The 14,512-nt window shown below is 37.6% G+C and overlaps 1 protein-coding gene and 1 long non-coding RNA gene across 2 annotated transcripts; one reads left to right on the top strand and one right to left on the bottom strand.

Moving 5' to 3' along the window:
* Nucleotides 1–2,493: 2,493 nt before the first annotated feature.
* LOC134223911 (glycoprotein endo-alpha-1,2-mannosidase) lies at nucleotides 2,494–4,628 on the top strand. The gene is made up of 2 exons (XM_062703134.1): nucleotides 2,494–3,091; nucleotides 3,234–4,628. Exons 1-2 carry the CDS (start codon nucleotides 2,690–2,692, stop codon nucleotides 4,269–4,271), a joined length of 1,440 nt encoding a protein of 479 aa, XP_062559118.1. The 5' UTR covers nucleotides 2,494–2,689; the 3' UTR covers nucleotides 4,272–4,628.
* A 4,810-nt stretch (nucleotides 4,629–9,438) lies between these two features.
* LOC134223912 (uncharacterized) lies at nucleotides 9,439–10,440 on the bottom strand. The gene is made up of 2 exons (XR_009982774.1): nucleotides 10,017–10,440; nucleotides 9,439–9,898 (listed from the first exon to the last, which is right to left on the bottom strand). It is a non-coding gene; the product is annotated as an uncharacterized LOC134223912 (long non-coding RNA).
* Nucleotides 10,441–14,512: the final 4,072 nt, after the last annotated feature.

A 14,512-nucleotide genomic window follows, 5' to 3' on the forward strand; every position in this document is an offset into this window, starting at 1 on the left:
TATTCTATTCCATTGTTTTGAAAATCATTTTTATAGATAAAAAATAAACGATTCCTCGAATATGTTTTTCATGATAAACAACAGTTAAAAACAGTAAAGTTTCAATTGACTCTATTGTTTGAACAAAAATGTTTTTTTTTCATTTTTTTTTTATATTCTGTTAACATCAATTTATGCTTTACGAGATGTTTATTATTCTTTTATATTATCGATTTTTTAATAAACTTAAAATTTTTAATTTATTTTATTTGAGTATTTCGTAGTTTCCGTTGAGTGTGTATGCTGGCGATTTGACATGTTTTCTTCCGCACCAAAACATGAAACAAGTTTCGGAAAGAGACAGTGTTTGTAAAAGTGTTTTCTGTTGCGGTAATGTTGGAAGCCGCTGGCCAAACGGTTGAAGGGCAGATCAGGTCAGCTGACTTCTGATTCCCACTTGGACATCCGCAACAATCATTTTCCTTGATGGTGTTCGACGTGTATTTCCGGCAGCACCGCATAGTGTCAACATCCTGAATCGCAATATATGCTCCGGTGTTAGATTCAACTTAGTTGGTAAGTTTTCTTCATTAGGAACAAATAAAATAATCCTGAACAAAATTTGATTTTTTATATTCTAGGTTGAGCTGGTTGGACCACGAGAAACCGCCAGAGTATGGATCACCAGAAACCGACAGTACAGTGAAATGAATTCTTGCTTCAGAGCCACCAAGCGTCGTGACGAGGAGGGCGAAGAGGGTTTGTCACTACGAATGAAAAATGCCAATCGTGTGCTCCAGGAAGAACAAGTGCAAGAGTTTCTTTTATGTAGAATAAGTTAATCTTAATTTATTTTGAAATGAAACCTTCGAATATTTAAGGTAAATGGTGAAAAAAAAATTTTACTAGTTCAGTTTATTTTTAAGAAATGTAGTGATTGTTTCCAATTACAAATTGTAATGATGTTTAGTAAGGATGGCAGTATTTTTTGCATCTAACAAAAACTGTGATTTTTCTCTGTTAGAAAATTAATTGTAAAACATTAAATTGTATTGTATTTCCATTGTAGTACTGGAGTGTAATTCATTCTAAATGCTATCCAGTTTTCCGCGAGCGGTAATGGCCGCCAGCTTGCCTGCGGGTTAGTATCTAGTTTGACGTTTGTGGAGGTCAACTGCACCCACCGTTCCGAGCATTTTGATCAATGTGGTATATAGACCTGTGCAGGAGTTCATCAAATTCACTCACCCGATGGATTTTGACATTTGAGCGGGTCGTCTTATCGAACAAAAGTTCATTTTGCGTTCATTATGCGACCCGCTCAAACGTCATAATTTCTTGGGGGAGTTCATTTTGCGTTAGTCTATTAGAAGGCTTGCGTTCATTTCATCAGCACCTTCTTATATGCCACATCGTTCAGAATGTTCGGAACGGTGGGTGCAGTTGACATCCACAAACGTAAAATCAGAGACTAACTCGCAGGCAAGTTGACGGCCATTACCGCTCGCGGAAAACTGGATAGTACTTGTATAGTAAAACAATAAAAAAAAGTGGGGAAAAACATTTAAAACACATTGTTTTCTATTGTTTCGTCTATAGAAATCATCCAATTGAAGAACCGTAAAATCAATTGTTTTGCTCTGAATTTTGTATGGAAAATTTTCGATTTTTTTATTGTAAAGATACATAACAACCCCTATTTTTTATTGTAAAAGTCCCATTTACCATTCAATTTATCGTGCAAAACAATAAATTTTTATGCACTTTCATTGTAAAATTTCCATTACATTCAATTGTAATTATTATGTACTAAATGGTGCTGTAGCAATAAAATTTATTGTTTTTCAATGATATTTTTTATCCGGGTACCTTCTACAAGCAAACAGCGACTATCCAACGCTGTTTAGTATGCTGGACATCAACAACACACACTTCCGTAACCTCCGATCGCACTCGCTCCTCAATCTCCCTGCTACCAGAACCTCGACCAGAACTATGGGCTACACGAGCCTATATGAAGCATGTCTCGTCTATTCAATAGATACTATTCTGTGTTCAACTTTAATGTGTCGCGAGAAATACACTTTAGACATTTTTTATGCTGTTCTTGACGATTTAACAATATTAATGAATTTGGTTTTAAGCTCACGGTCATTTGGGTGACCATTTCACCTGTTGACAATAAACGCCAATATCAAATTTCCACTAAAAACGAGTTTTCGAACCAAAAATATGTGCATATGAATCCGAACGATATTCAAACTAGACAACGTAATAATGCTTGTAATAATTTTGCTTTCCGATCAATCCGGGTCACCTGTGGTGCATTTGCGTTAATATTCCATATCAACATGCAAATAAATTTAAGGCATAGAAATTGCTGAAGCGGCAATATTCTAATAATAGAATTGTGTTTAGAAATATGCAATAAATATCGCCAGATTCACATGCCCTCCCTACACAGCACTTATTCCATCTCGTATGAGCTGTCACGGTATGAGAACAGCTGGCTAATGTCGTTTTCTCCAGGATGGTTTCCGCACATGCGTATATATATCTCAATCGGTTGAATTGGCAAATTTGATTCGATACAATACATTCTGTGTGACGTTCTGCAAAAACCACCTTCTTTATTCCGAAAATAGTTCAATAACTTCACATTGACTGCTATAATGTAGAAAAGTGCATCACCTAAATTCCATTTGTGAAAATGTCCTTTCTTAACTTCAAGTTCTCTATAAAATCGATGAAACTGCTGATTTGTTTCATCGGAGTGTCTTCGCTGCTGCTTTTGGTTTTCTGCCTCTACACGACGCTTAACACCCCAGAAAAGGTTGTACAACCGTTGATTCCCGGTCCCGATCAAAACGTGATCAGCTACGAGCTGTTGCGAAGCCAGAACGCAGCTCTGGTGCCAGAGAAGTACAACGAACATGAAGTAAAGTCCCGCATCATCAGAGATAAAATCAAGCGGCTAGCCGGAGGGAGAAATACTGATCTAAGCTCACCTGTGCGTCGGAATCGAACCATCGCGTTGAACCAGAATATACAGATCTTTTACTATGCACCGGTCGCGTGGTACAGATCCCATCCCACGGTGCCCAGTGATCGGGTAAGTTTACTGCGTTGCAGTAATATTTATTTCAGTTTACCTTTGTCATACACCATCAAGGTGTACCAAATGGTAAAAGGATCTCTTCAAACGCACGTGAAAAACAATATCGATCACTATTGATATCCTATTTTAATTACAGGTGGTTAGCCGAATAACCGAAAATGGATCAGCCGTTTCATTTCGTCCAAACGATGATCAGATTATCAATGTAGCATTTTATCCGAAAAGAAAATTGTACAACACTACAGAAACAATAATTAGAGAACACTTCAACGACATTCAAAACTGTGGCATTGGTGTCGTTGTTCTCGTGTGGTATCCATCCTTCCATGAAGGTTTGCTAAGAGCTATCTTCAAAACAGCGGCCATCTACAATCTCAAGATTGCGATCGAATTCCGGGAATACCCGGAACGAACGATCGAGAGTATTCGAAATAACATTAAGTACTTTATCGATTTGTTTGGAAAAGATGAAGATGGTAGCACGCTGAGCTACTTTAAGGTTATGTCAAAACAACGTGATCTTCCGATATTTTACATCCGAAAGGCATATCAAATCAGTGATGCAGAGTGGATGCGATTACTCTTACGCAATGGCATTTTAACTATTCGCGGAACAATGTACGATGCTATAGTCTTGGCGCATATTTCCACCAAAGAGCACAAATCAATCGTACGCCGTGGAGGATTTGATGGTTTTTACACGTACCTCCCGAGCAATGGCGCAAACTACGTAAGCACGTGGAAGAACTGGTCGCAATTGAAAAAGTTCGCCGATACATACCATCTTATGTTTGTGCCGACCATTGGTCCCGGGTATTACGATCGGAAGAAATATTCTCGTAACGCCAACCAAATCCACGGAATACCCAACATCAAGCGTTATCGATCGAATGGGCAATACTTCGACGTCGCTTGGCGAACCGCGCTCAAGAATAACGCCCAGATCATCACAATTAACAGCTACAACAACTGGGTGGATGGTACGCAAATTGAAGCCGCCATACCGGTGTTTGGCTTCCGGGATTATCAGCCGGGGGCACCGGAGAAGTATCTGGACCTGACGCAATCCTGGATTGAAGAGTATGTCAAGTACAAGCTGAACAGCATCAAGCTGAGCGGAAAAACTGAAGCCGCACTAGGCTGTTACGATTTTATCAACAATACTATTTGCTAAACTGTGTAGATTCGGATTTCAATCTTTAGCTTATTTTGCACAAGAATCACCATCACCGTAAATTGTATAGGTAGGAATCAAAACTCTTGAGCGGCTGATATATATTCTATGAGGTATTGATGATTCCAGAATATCCTGCTGTTGAGATATTAGTCATGTAGATTATGATTGGATCCAATTTATCATGCATTTGCTACGATTAAAATCAAATAGCTGAGAGCATTTGATTAAAGTCGATTGCAGACTCAAAGTTTTACAGTATCTCCCTTCTTCACTGTTGTAGATCGTAGATGCCAAAGGTTGTAGTTTACAAACAAGAAAGTTGAAACAAAAAATGTGAATAATTTTACAATACTATGAATATTTTGTTTTATTTCAAATTGTACAGAGAAATTATCATCCATATTGTCTATATTTTGAAAAAAAAATGTATTATTAAAAAAATAAAATTCTAATAAAGTCGTTTTTATCCAAGGGGAGATGATCCTACGTTATTAATAATGGTTTTTCTTTTCTGTTACAGAAAATTAGTTTTAGAGCCTGTCATAAGACGAGATTAAACAATCCCATTGAATTCCACCACTTAATTGTATCTTGACAGATACGTATATCTACGTCAACAGTAGGGCCGTCTTCAGTGTCTCGTACTTGACTCGACTTTGTCAAGTCGAGTCAAGTACGGACACCTGAAGACGGCCTTACTTTTGAGGTCGAAATACGTATCTGTCAAGATACAATTAAGTGGTGGAATTCAATGGGATTGTTTAAACTCGTCTTATGACAGGTGAAAACATTCCACTAAAAAGCTCAACATAATTTTCTTATAGTTTTAGAGCTTTTTAGTGGAAGTCTTCACTTGTCATAAGACGAATTTCAATTAGTACTACCCATTTAATTCCACCACTTGATACAGATCAGTAAGGACGTCTTCAGTGTCTTGTGCTTGACTCAACTTGGAGAAAATGATCGCTGATCTAACTTCGCAGAGGATGTCCGTCTTGATGTCGTCAACACCGATGTCCGTTGGTATTCCAGGGATCACCCCCGTGATACTCACGAGATGCTTGGGCACGTAAGCGCGATAGATATATACTACATTCACTGTTGATATCGTTTACCAAAGCGTTGGCCTTGATATAGCTGCTCACAAAAACGATAAATTTGTGCAATCCGACATATCTTCATATCCGTGATAAACGGCTTGTATTGTTCCATTTTGCGAAGAGTGGCTCCGAGCGAAAACTCATTTATTTTTTGTCCATCAGCCCTGTTCCGCAACTCAGAGTAGATGCGATATGGTCTCATTGTTCAAGCTTGTCTAGCTAGGTGATGTTCTCTTTTGGTGCTCCAGGATTTTTGTGTACATTCCCTGCTGCCGCTGCAATGTCACATTAGAGTGATTCAAATTTTGACTTTTTTGCTCCCCTATACTTAAACGATGACATTTGCCATTTTAATAAACGTCCTAAATTTTTAGCTAATTTGGATGTAATTTGACTGAGCACAAGCCGTGTGAAGCTTGTATGAAAATTACTATGAAAACAGTAACTTTTGTGAAAAATCGTTCCCCATTATTGCTGATTAAGCTCTAAAAATGTATGAATACGTTAGCAACATAGGAAATTAAATAAGGGAAAATATCGTCGCTGTTGCTAAACGTTTTGATGCTGGCAACAAAAGTTATTAGGGAAATACTGAATTGTGGTAAATTCAATTTAACATGTAAAAGAATAACATCAATATCAATAATGAGCATTTCTGTTTTCTTTATAACTTTGCTCACAAAAGTCAGATTGCTTCGCATTTCCGTCATTTCCGTCGTCATTTCCGTTCTTCACTTTCTTCTCGCTTTTTTTCCAATTTCGTTTATTTGGTAGGCTCAGGCGTGTATAACACTTTACGGAGCCATGGTTCTTTGGGATATGTACAATCAATATCATTTTATTATGAAGTTAATAAGAGAGGGGAAGAAGCCAACGTACTCGTGGTGACTCGAGGTTAGGTTTACAATGTTCAGGGATGGAAGGGGATTAGGATTCGGAAATCAGGGAATCATCATAATCAAATAATGTCAGCTGCTCATCCGGTTATTTGGCGTCAGTGACGATGTGGTGTGTCGTCGTGCTCGAGGAATGGTTCGACTGGGAGCATCTTCCGGATGGCCAGAGCTGCGGAGCTCTACGGAACAGACAGGCAGAGACTTAAAAAAAAAACTTTGAAGAAAGAAAAAAAAAACAAAGTATTAGATTTTGATGTCAGAAGAACAACCCGTATAAAAAAGTACCATATAGCTTATCGAACAAACAATATATTTACATTATATTACATCGTGAACAATAATTTCAATGGTATACTTATTGTTTGAAAATTTATTGCCTAAATTATGATTGATGTTTAACAATGTGAATACAGTACTGTTTACGGTTACAATAATTATTGATGTTTTTCTAATATATTGTATCGGGTTTATTTAGCATTTGAAGTTTTTATTTTTATTTGGTGTTACTAAAGAAAACTGGATGTGTGGTATTATTGTATTTCCGAAAAAGGTCATACTCACAGCACAGGATTGACAAGTATTGAGGTCAATCAATATCATTGTGCCAAAACATTACCACGTTTAAGTTAGCATCACACTTTGAAAATATTTCTTTTAGATAATTTTAGATAATTTTTGTGAAAGAACTCATATCATCCGTTGCTTAGAATTTTGGTCATTAGAACAAGTCGAACTGCTGGTCATACTTTTTTAATTCGAGGTAAAGAATATTCAATGGAATTCAAAAATCAAATTCAAATAAATTTAACTCTCATCTTTAACCAGCTGCATCATAAATTCTCGCGTAGGCACAACGGTTAAGCTTTCTTCAAAATGTAATTGTTGGATGTAAAATGTAATTGTTTTCACAATCACTATTATTCTGTAGAGGTATTTCCGATGTACTATTTAAATGAAAAACTTTGCTGCTGTCCTTAAGCATCGAACGGTATACAACGGAACGGTGAAGATAACTGCAGGATGTGAGATGTGACAGAAAAAATATGGGCTAATTTTCAAATTCTGCCATTACCGTCGTCGTTCTGTTACATTGCGCTCAGCGCTTCATAGCCTATTTAGATTCCGCTATTTATGATAATAAATAACATGATACAGTATAACTTGAAACTAATCCCCATGCATTCAATTTCTTTCTCAACTTTACCACAATTTTTACTATGCTAAATGGCGTAATCTGAATACCTATTATTGCTTACAATATTATTTATAATGTATATAGCAAAAACTTACCTTTACAGTTAACTTTTAAGAATCGCCGAACCACCAGACGTTTCCTTTTTTGACCGCCGGAGTAAATAGTGGCGGAACGAATGTTCTACAAGGATTCACCAAGCATTATCAAATACACCTAAGACTAATAGATATAAATATTATTCGATGGTCTCATCATTCATACTAAGTTATTGGACCAGTTAATTGAATAACTCGTTGATTTGGATGATAATAAAGTTGAACACGAATTGTTTCTGCAACTCATTTAAATTCAACCGAGTTGTTCAACTTACTTGCCGAATTTAAACTCTATGCTACGTACCTTGAAAATATCATTGCTCAGAACTAAAATCCTTCTAATGATACTAACTGGCCCAGCGAGCTAAGGCGCCAGAGAAAAGCATAGAAAAGAACTGTTCGAACTATCAGCGGTTCGAATCGCGAAAACTAAAAACAAAAGCAAAAAACAGAACATAAACATGTCAAATTGTTATTTTCAACCCCGTGAAACAAGCGCAAGTTCTTGAAGCCACCGTTTGTTGGTGTGGCGCTAGTGCTGTTCTTGAAGTATAAAGCTCCGTTCATATTGCACCGATTACATTTCGCGCGGGTATTCAATTATGTATAGCAAAATGATTTTTGACCGTGAAAATTTTAATTTCAATAACTTAAGTTATATTGTTCTGATTCCTTCATTTATCCAGCATTTTACGTGCGGTAATAGCCACCACAATATAGTAATCATAATCAACCATCAGCCGAAATTATCACCAAACATGTTCTGGCAATGTGCAATCTATTTGACGTTTGTCTTTTGTAGTTTGTCATCACAACGATCATCATCATCCTCGTAAATTTATCATTATTGGCGAATAAAGGTTGCATGAAAAAGAAGAAGTCGAAGGATAATATATGAAACAAAATCACCGAAACATACGGAAAGTTTTTTAAAACTCTTCTCAAAAATTGTAGGAGCAATTAAATTGACAACGGTTAGCAGTACTAGGCTGGACTTTCCTTCTGCTGCATAATAAGCGCAATTTTTCGAATTCAAATTTTATTTTGTGATATCAATCTTGATACACAGTCACAGAAAAGTCCAACCCCGTACTGCTTTTCGTTTTTAATCAAATTACTTCTAGACATTCCACTAAAAGAGCCTAAAATAATTTTCGTATACTTCTAGAATTCTTGAAAAGAGTTTTAAAAAATCCGTATGCCTCCCCGTGCAATTATTTTTAAATATCATCCTTCGACTTCTTCTTTTTGCAACCTTTAATCGCCAGTGATGATGCAAACTTATCGTTTTTATGTCAAACGACACAAGCCAAACTTCAAACTGTCTCTACCCTACTTAGGTTGTGAACCATTGCACCGATTCGTTTAACTTTTAGTTAAAATTTGACAGTTCGATGGTTATTGTACGTGGATTTCCCAATTGGACGCGACCGTTCAAAACAGTCGTTCCTTGAACAGTCGTTAAAATCACCGTTTTTCACATTCACACCAGTTTTCACAGGGAAATCTGTCAAAACAACCCGCTTGGAAAGATCTTCTAGAAATCTACCGTGATATCTCTGAGACAAAAAGATGAGTCTCCTAGATATTTTTCTTCGATGTCTAGAACCTGTCAGACCTCAAATCCGCCTCAAATGCAACAACCGTTTAAACCGGTGTCTACCTCAAATTTTAGACGAGTAGACCGTTTGAACCGGAAAGGATTTGACACTTATGGTCTCTTAGAAAACTCATAGATAGCTCCTAGATATGGATACCACAATTCTACTAGATTTTTCTTAGACATGGTGGAGATAAGGGTACCTAATGTAATTCTTCTTCTTATTAATTTTGTTTACATTGTGTGACTTCTGGTGGATTTTATTGCGCGTAAAAAAATATGAAAAAATGTTTTATTTCTTATATAGTACATGAAAACATTATGACTATATGCAAATATGTAAATAAATAATATAATATTAATCATAACCATATCCGTTGTCTAGGTAGAAGTTTCTCCGCTATAAATTCGATTGTCGGGCACTTGACTTAAACTGGCGGTAGAAGTAATCATCGCATGGAATGGAAATTCCGTTGGGCTGCTTTAGATCAGATGGACGTTTGCAGAACTCTTCGATATCATTACGGCTGATGGGAAGTCTTTGTTTTTTGTGCATGCTCCTGCTATACTACACATTCTTATTCTGTCGCGGCCACCACCACGCCATTCACGCGACGATACTTCCCGGAGGGCCCTTGACGTGAGTAAAAAAACGTTGAATGCACTTCACGTATCAAGGTCTTGGCGGCGTCGATGAATAAGAGACGCGTTTCGATCCATTTGTATGAGCGACCATACCTAGAAGGAAATAAAAAAGACAAATATAACTGCCAATTTTCTCGTAAGATATTCTTAAATCTTACTTAAATATTTCTATTAATCGTTGAATTGATAGAAAAACTTGAAAATAACTTACCCGAAGAGGTAAGTTGTTCCTAAGTCGGACAATTCAGCTACCGGTCCCTTGTTTCTCTTTAAATAATTACTGCATATCCGATCCGTGACATTCACTAGAAATCTCCATTATTCCATCGGAATTACAGCTGGATATTCGTCCGAATCCCGTTTCTGCACGAAAACTGCAATTGCGAATGGAAAAGATGGCGTCGAGTTCCAATGCAAAAGCACAAGTGAAAAATTCTCCCGGATCAAACGAAATCCGAATCACCAGAACCATCTTCGAACTGCCGAACTGAGGACACTCGACTCGACTTGGTGAAAAAATATGGCGACGAAAAAAGCGCGAGGTTTTGACAGTTGAACCGCTTGATTGTTTGGCAGTATTAGTGTACCGGGAGCACACACACTTGCATGATCATGCTTGGTTCAAGGGCAAGATAAAATTGAAGCTTGGCTAAAGTGGTTTGCGTCCTATTCAGGTAGATTCCTGTTCGCTTTTAGACATTCTTCCGTGCGGGAACCGAAGCTGCCACGTGATTTTTGCTGTTTCCTTTAGACTTCTCTTCCTTTTCCGATGTGTTGACATCTGTTTTAACATTCAAGGACTAAAAAGCAAGGTAATCTACTGATTTTTGCAAACCTTGGTGCAAAACGAACGTTTGAAACAGATTACTGAACCAACCTTTAAATCCTTTTGTCTTGTAAATCCACAATATTTCTCTTTGGTTAAAAATAACATTGGTCTGGAGCATAGTTAGATTTTAGATTTGACAGTTCGATTGTTAAACTTTGGTCGTGATAAAATTGGGACCAAATCCATTTTGTTCCAAATAACTATCAATCTGTCAATACTCAAATGGGTCGGTTTCCTGCTACAATTTTAACCACGATGGGAAAATAACCATCGAAATGTCAAATTTTACCAAAAAGTTAAACGAATCGGTGGAATGGTTCACAGCCCTAAAACTGAGGCGGTCATTAGCGCTCGTAAAATGCTGTACATGACCAAATTAACTGGGTTAGGAAAAATTTTGAGAGAAATTAAATAAATAGATTGTAACTCTGTCAATTAATTTAGAATAATTTAAGTTCAGATTCAAAAGCTCAAAACTGTTGCACAGCTATGTTTTTTCTGCACAAATCACGAGATTCATTTTTTTATGTTTTGGCGATTGAACGTGTTATTTTAACTACGGAATTCGGATCAATGCACTTTGCAATTACGCGGCATCTCTGAGCAGCAAGATAAATAATAATTTTATTTATTTAAACAAAATTCAAACATGAACAGAACACTGCTGGAGATACCAGCGTTTTTGTTTTATTTTGCTTCAGATTCTGTTTTAAATTTAGAGGAAAAATAAATCGCTGCTGATCAATCAGTTGATTGGTTTGCAATCTTATTTTTCTACTAAAAAATTTGGGTTTTCAAACAGAAAGATGCATTAGGAATTAATGGCCCACTCTTTACCACAATCACAATGCCAAATATTTGTAAAATTCCTTCAGACATCTATCAAACTATCGACATGGGTATCAGGCAGACTTGACAAATTTGTTATTATTATTAATTTGGTATTTGATATTGTGACAAAAAACAGTGCTGATAACTTTTGCGCTATAGTGAAACATAGGTATGTATCTGAAATGAACGAATCAGCTATAGATATAATGCTTGAGCTTGAGCTTGAGCTTGATTGACTGCTCGTAGTTGCTATTCCATTATGACCAGATCAGCTGTTCTTGCACAGGGAATCAATAGATGTTTGCTTGGGACTAGCACACATCTTCAATGTGCAAGTACTGGTGATCTCATTTGTTAGGTCATACTGGCGCCTGCCACGTCAGAATGCAAGTCAATGTAGGGAAGGGGGAGGAAATGATGATGCAATCACTCGCCCACTGCAAGTCGAATATACCTCTGCACTTGCCACGAGTTCATGCGGAATATGTTGGAATTTCTGGGTTAGGTTTGAGAGGCAGAGGTCCGTCTTGGTTAACGAGCTGCCAATGTGATAGATAGGAGAAGGTAACTGATGGAATTTGTAATTGGATGTAGGAAACGAACTCTATAGTTCATTTCCAATTCTAGCAGATTACTGATAGAATACTCAAGCTGAAGGTATAGGAATAGTAATGGAAACGGTATGGAAGTCCATTTCCAGTTCTAGCGATTGCTGGAACATGAGAAATAAAGAGAAAGATATAAAGTAGGAGAATGGAACGGACCTGGGATTGAACCCACGACCTCCTGCGTATGAGGCAGAAGCAGTAGCCATATGACTACCAAGCCCGCTTCAAAACAAGAGAGATCACGCACTGAACTGATTAATTTTATTACCGGCCGCGCAATGCAGAACACAATAATTCGGCCGACCGCATGATCGTTCTGCTGTCCGGAACAAGAGAGATCACGCACTGAACTGATTAATTTTATTACCGACCGCGCAATCATGAACGAATCAGCTATAGAGATAATTGCAATAAAGTTTAAAATCATATTTTAGATGGTGCGCTTTTTCTTTTAACTACAGCCCAAAATGAAATAAAAATGCTGTTTATTTATTTTTTATCCGAATTAAATCTGTCCTTGAGCGATATTGTTGCATGCGTCACTGTGTTCCGTGCTTACAGTCACAGCTTGACAGTTAGCACCAAGTTTAGCACCAAGTTTTCGGCTTCAATCAAATTGTATGCAGATGACAGCCGTTTCAGGGGGCTGGTTATTTTTGGCGAAACCTACTTTTTGTTCTACTTTACCGACTTCGAATTGTACACTGGGAAAAAAATTCCTTCATCCTGAAACTTTTCACACAATACAAAAACATCATAATCTATTGTTTTGCGAATTCAAATGTATGAAAAAATGCTAAATTTTGAATTGTTACGATGCTTAACCACCCGTATATTCTATTACGAAAACTTCAATTACAGTTCATTGAATGGTTGATTACAATACATTGAATTGTGATTCTATTGTTGTGTCAACATTAAAATCTATTGTGAATTTTTTGTTTACAATAGTAATGTTACATTACGTTATATAGCTTTTGTATCATATTTTTTATTCGGGATGGCCTGCATATAGAATACATCACGATCTCCCAAAACACCTCGAACTTCCCTGAAGGGTTGTTTACCTCGGGCCACAAGGATATCCAATAGTCGCTCTCTGGAGGCGTCATTTTCCGAGCAGAACCAAACTACGTGATCGATGTCATCATAATCGGCTCCGCACCTACATAAGTTGCTATCGACAAGGTTTATTCTGTACAGATGTGCGTTTAGTGAATAGTGATTGGACATAAGTCTCGACATCGTGCGAATGAAGCCTCGACTTAAGTCCTCACCTCTGAACCACGCTCGCGCAGAAACTTTAGGAACTATAGAAAATATTTCTTCTCGCTTTATGCTTCTTCTACTTCTTTTTCACTCACTGATCAGTTTCAAATATGGCGACCCTTCCGCCTTAAAAGTCACCACCAATTTTCACACTTTTCCACTGCTTTTCTTCCTTCTACTATGTTTCATGGTTTCCATCTTTTTCCGATACCCCTTTTCACACATATAATTGCACCACTTTTCCGAGAAAAATTTGTGCATCGTGTAAGATTCGCCTTTTCGCACTATCACTGAGAGATTACCCGACGCGATTCCCAACACCATGTACTCACACGACTGGCTCGAATGGAAGTCCCCAACGTACTGACTGCCTTGATGCGGGTGTCCGAGAGGAGAGTCAAATATGATGATGGATCGGTGCTGTTCGTTAGACCTGTTCGTGCTCCTCATGATATTAGGGATGTGCATACCACACATCTTCCCCCCTCTCTGGTAAAAGTTAAAAAACAAATAACATGTTGAAAATAAGACCAAACAATATTTGTTAGATTTTCATATGGCAACGCAGAAAAAAAAACGTTTTTTTATTAAGAACAACTTATTTGAATTACGATGGTTTTCTCTATGATTCTTTAATAACTTCGACGTAATCTGACAGATAGGACGGAACTTTCTTATCCCGACAAGGACGGCTTGACGATGCATCCGAGGGCTTCCCGGCTGATGTATTTGCTGTAACTGTAGAGTTGGTCTTCTCATCATCTCGCCACTTATAAACCTTTCTTGACTGCGATACATGACGTTTGAGAGTTTGGCCATTTTCATCACATAGTACCAAACTTCCATTTTTTCCTCCGTTACAGTGCATCTCCTTTGACCCGTGCTTGACGCTAAAGGATCACGGTTATAACCAGCTGGAGCGTTTCGTCTTCCGCGGTATACTTTGATATTTCATCTTCTGTCATAAATAAAATTGGGTTTGCTTCGAGGCGAGCAATCTCCCAAGGGCTGTTTTCCTCATCGAACGAGTGATCATTTCCTTGGTACAACCTCGATGAGGGATCCGCTATGTTGTCCCGGCCTTTAACGTATTCAACTTCGTAGCTATCAGGACTTAACTTTAACGCCCATCCATCCGCTCTAGTTAAGGCTCGTTTTGAGTTCTCACGA

Source organism: Armigeres subalbatus, chromosome 3 (genome assembly GCF_024139115.2).
Source record: "Armigeres subalbatus isolate Guangzhou_Male chromosome 3, GZ_Asu_2, whole genome shotgun sequence".
NCBI lineage: Eukaryota > Metazoa > Arthropoda > Insecta > Diptera > Culicidae > Armigeres > Armigeres subalbatus.

What these genes read in the sequence shown, in the direction of transcription:
- LOC134223911 (XM_062703134.1), top strand. Translation starts at nt 2,690, where the DNA reads ATGTCCTTTCTTAACTTCAAGTTCTCTATAAAATCGATGAAACTGCTG. An exon ending in CCACGGTGCCCAGTGATCGG is followed by an intron (nt 3,092 to 3,233) that starts GTAAGTTTACTG and finishes TTTTAATTACAG; the next exon opens with GTGGTTAGCCGAATAACCGA.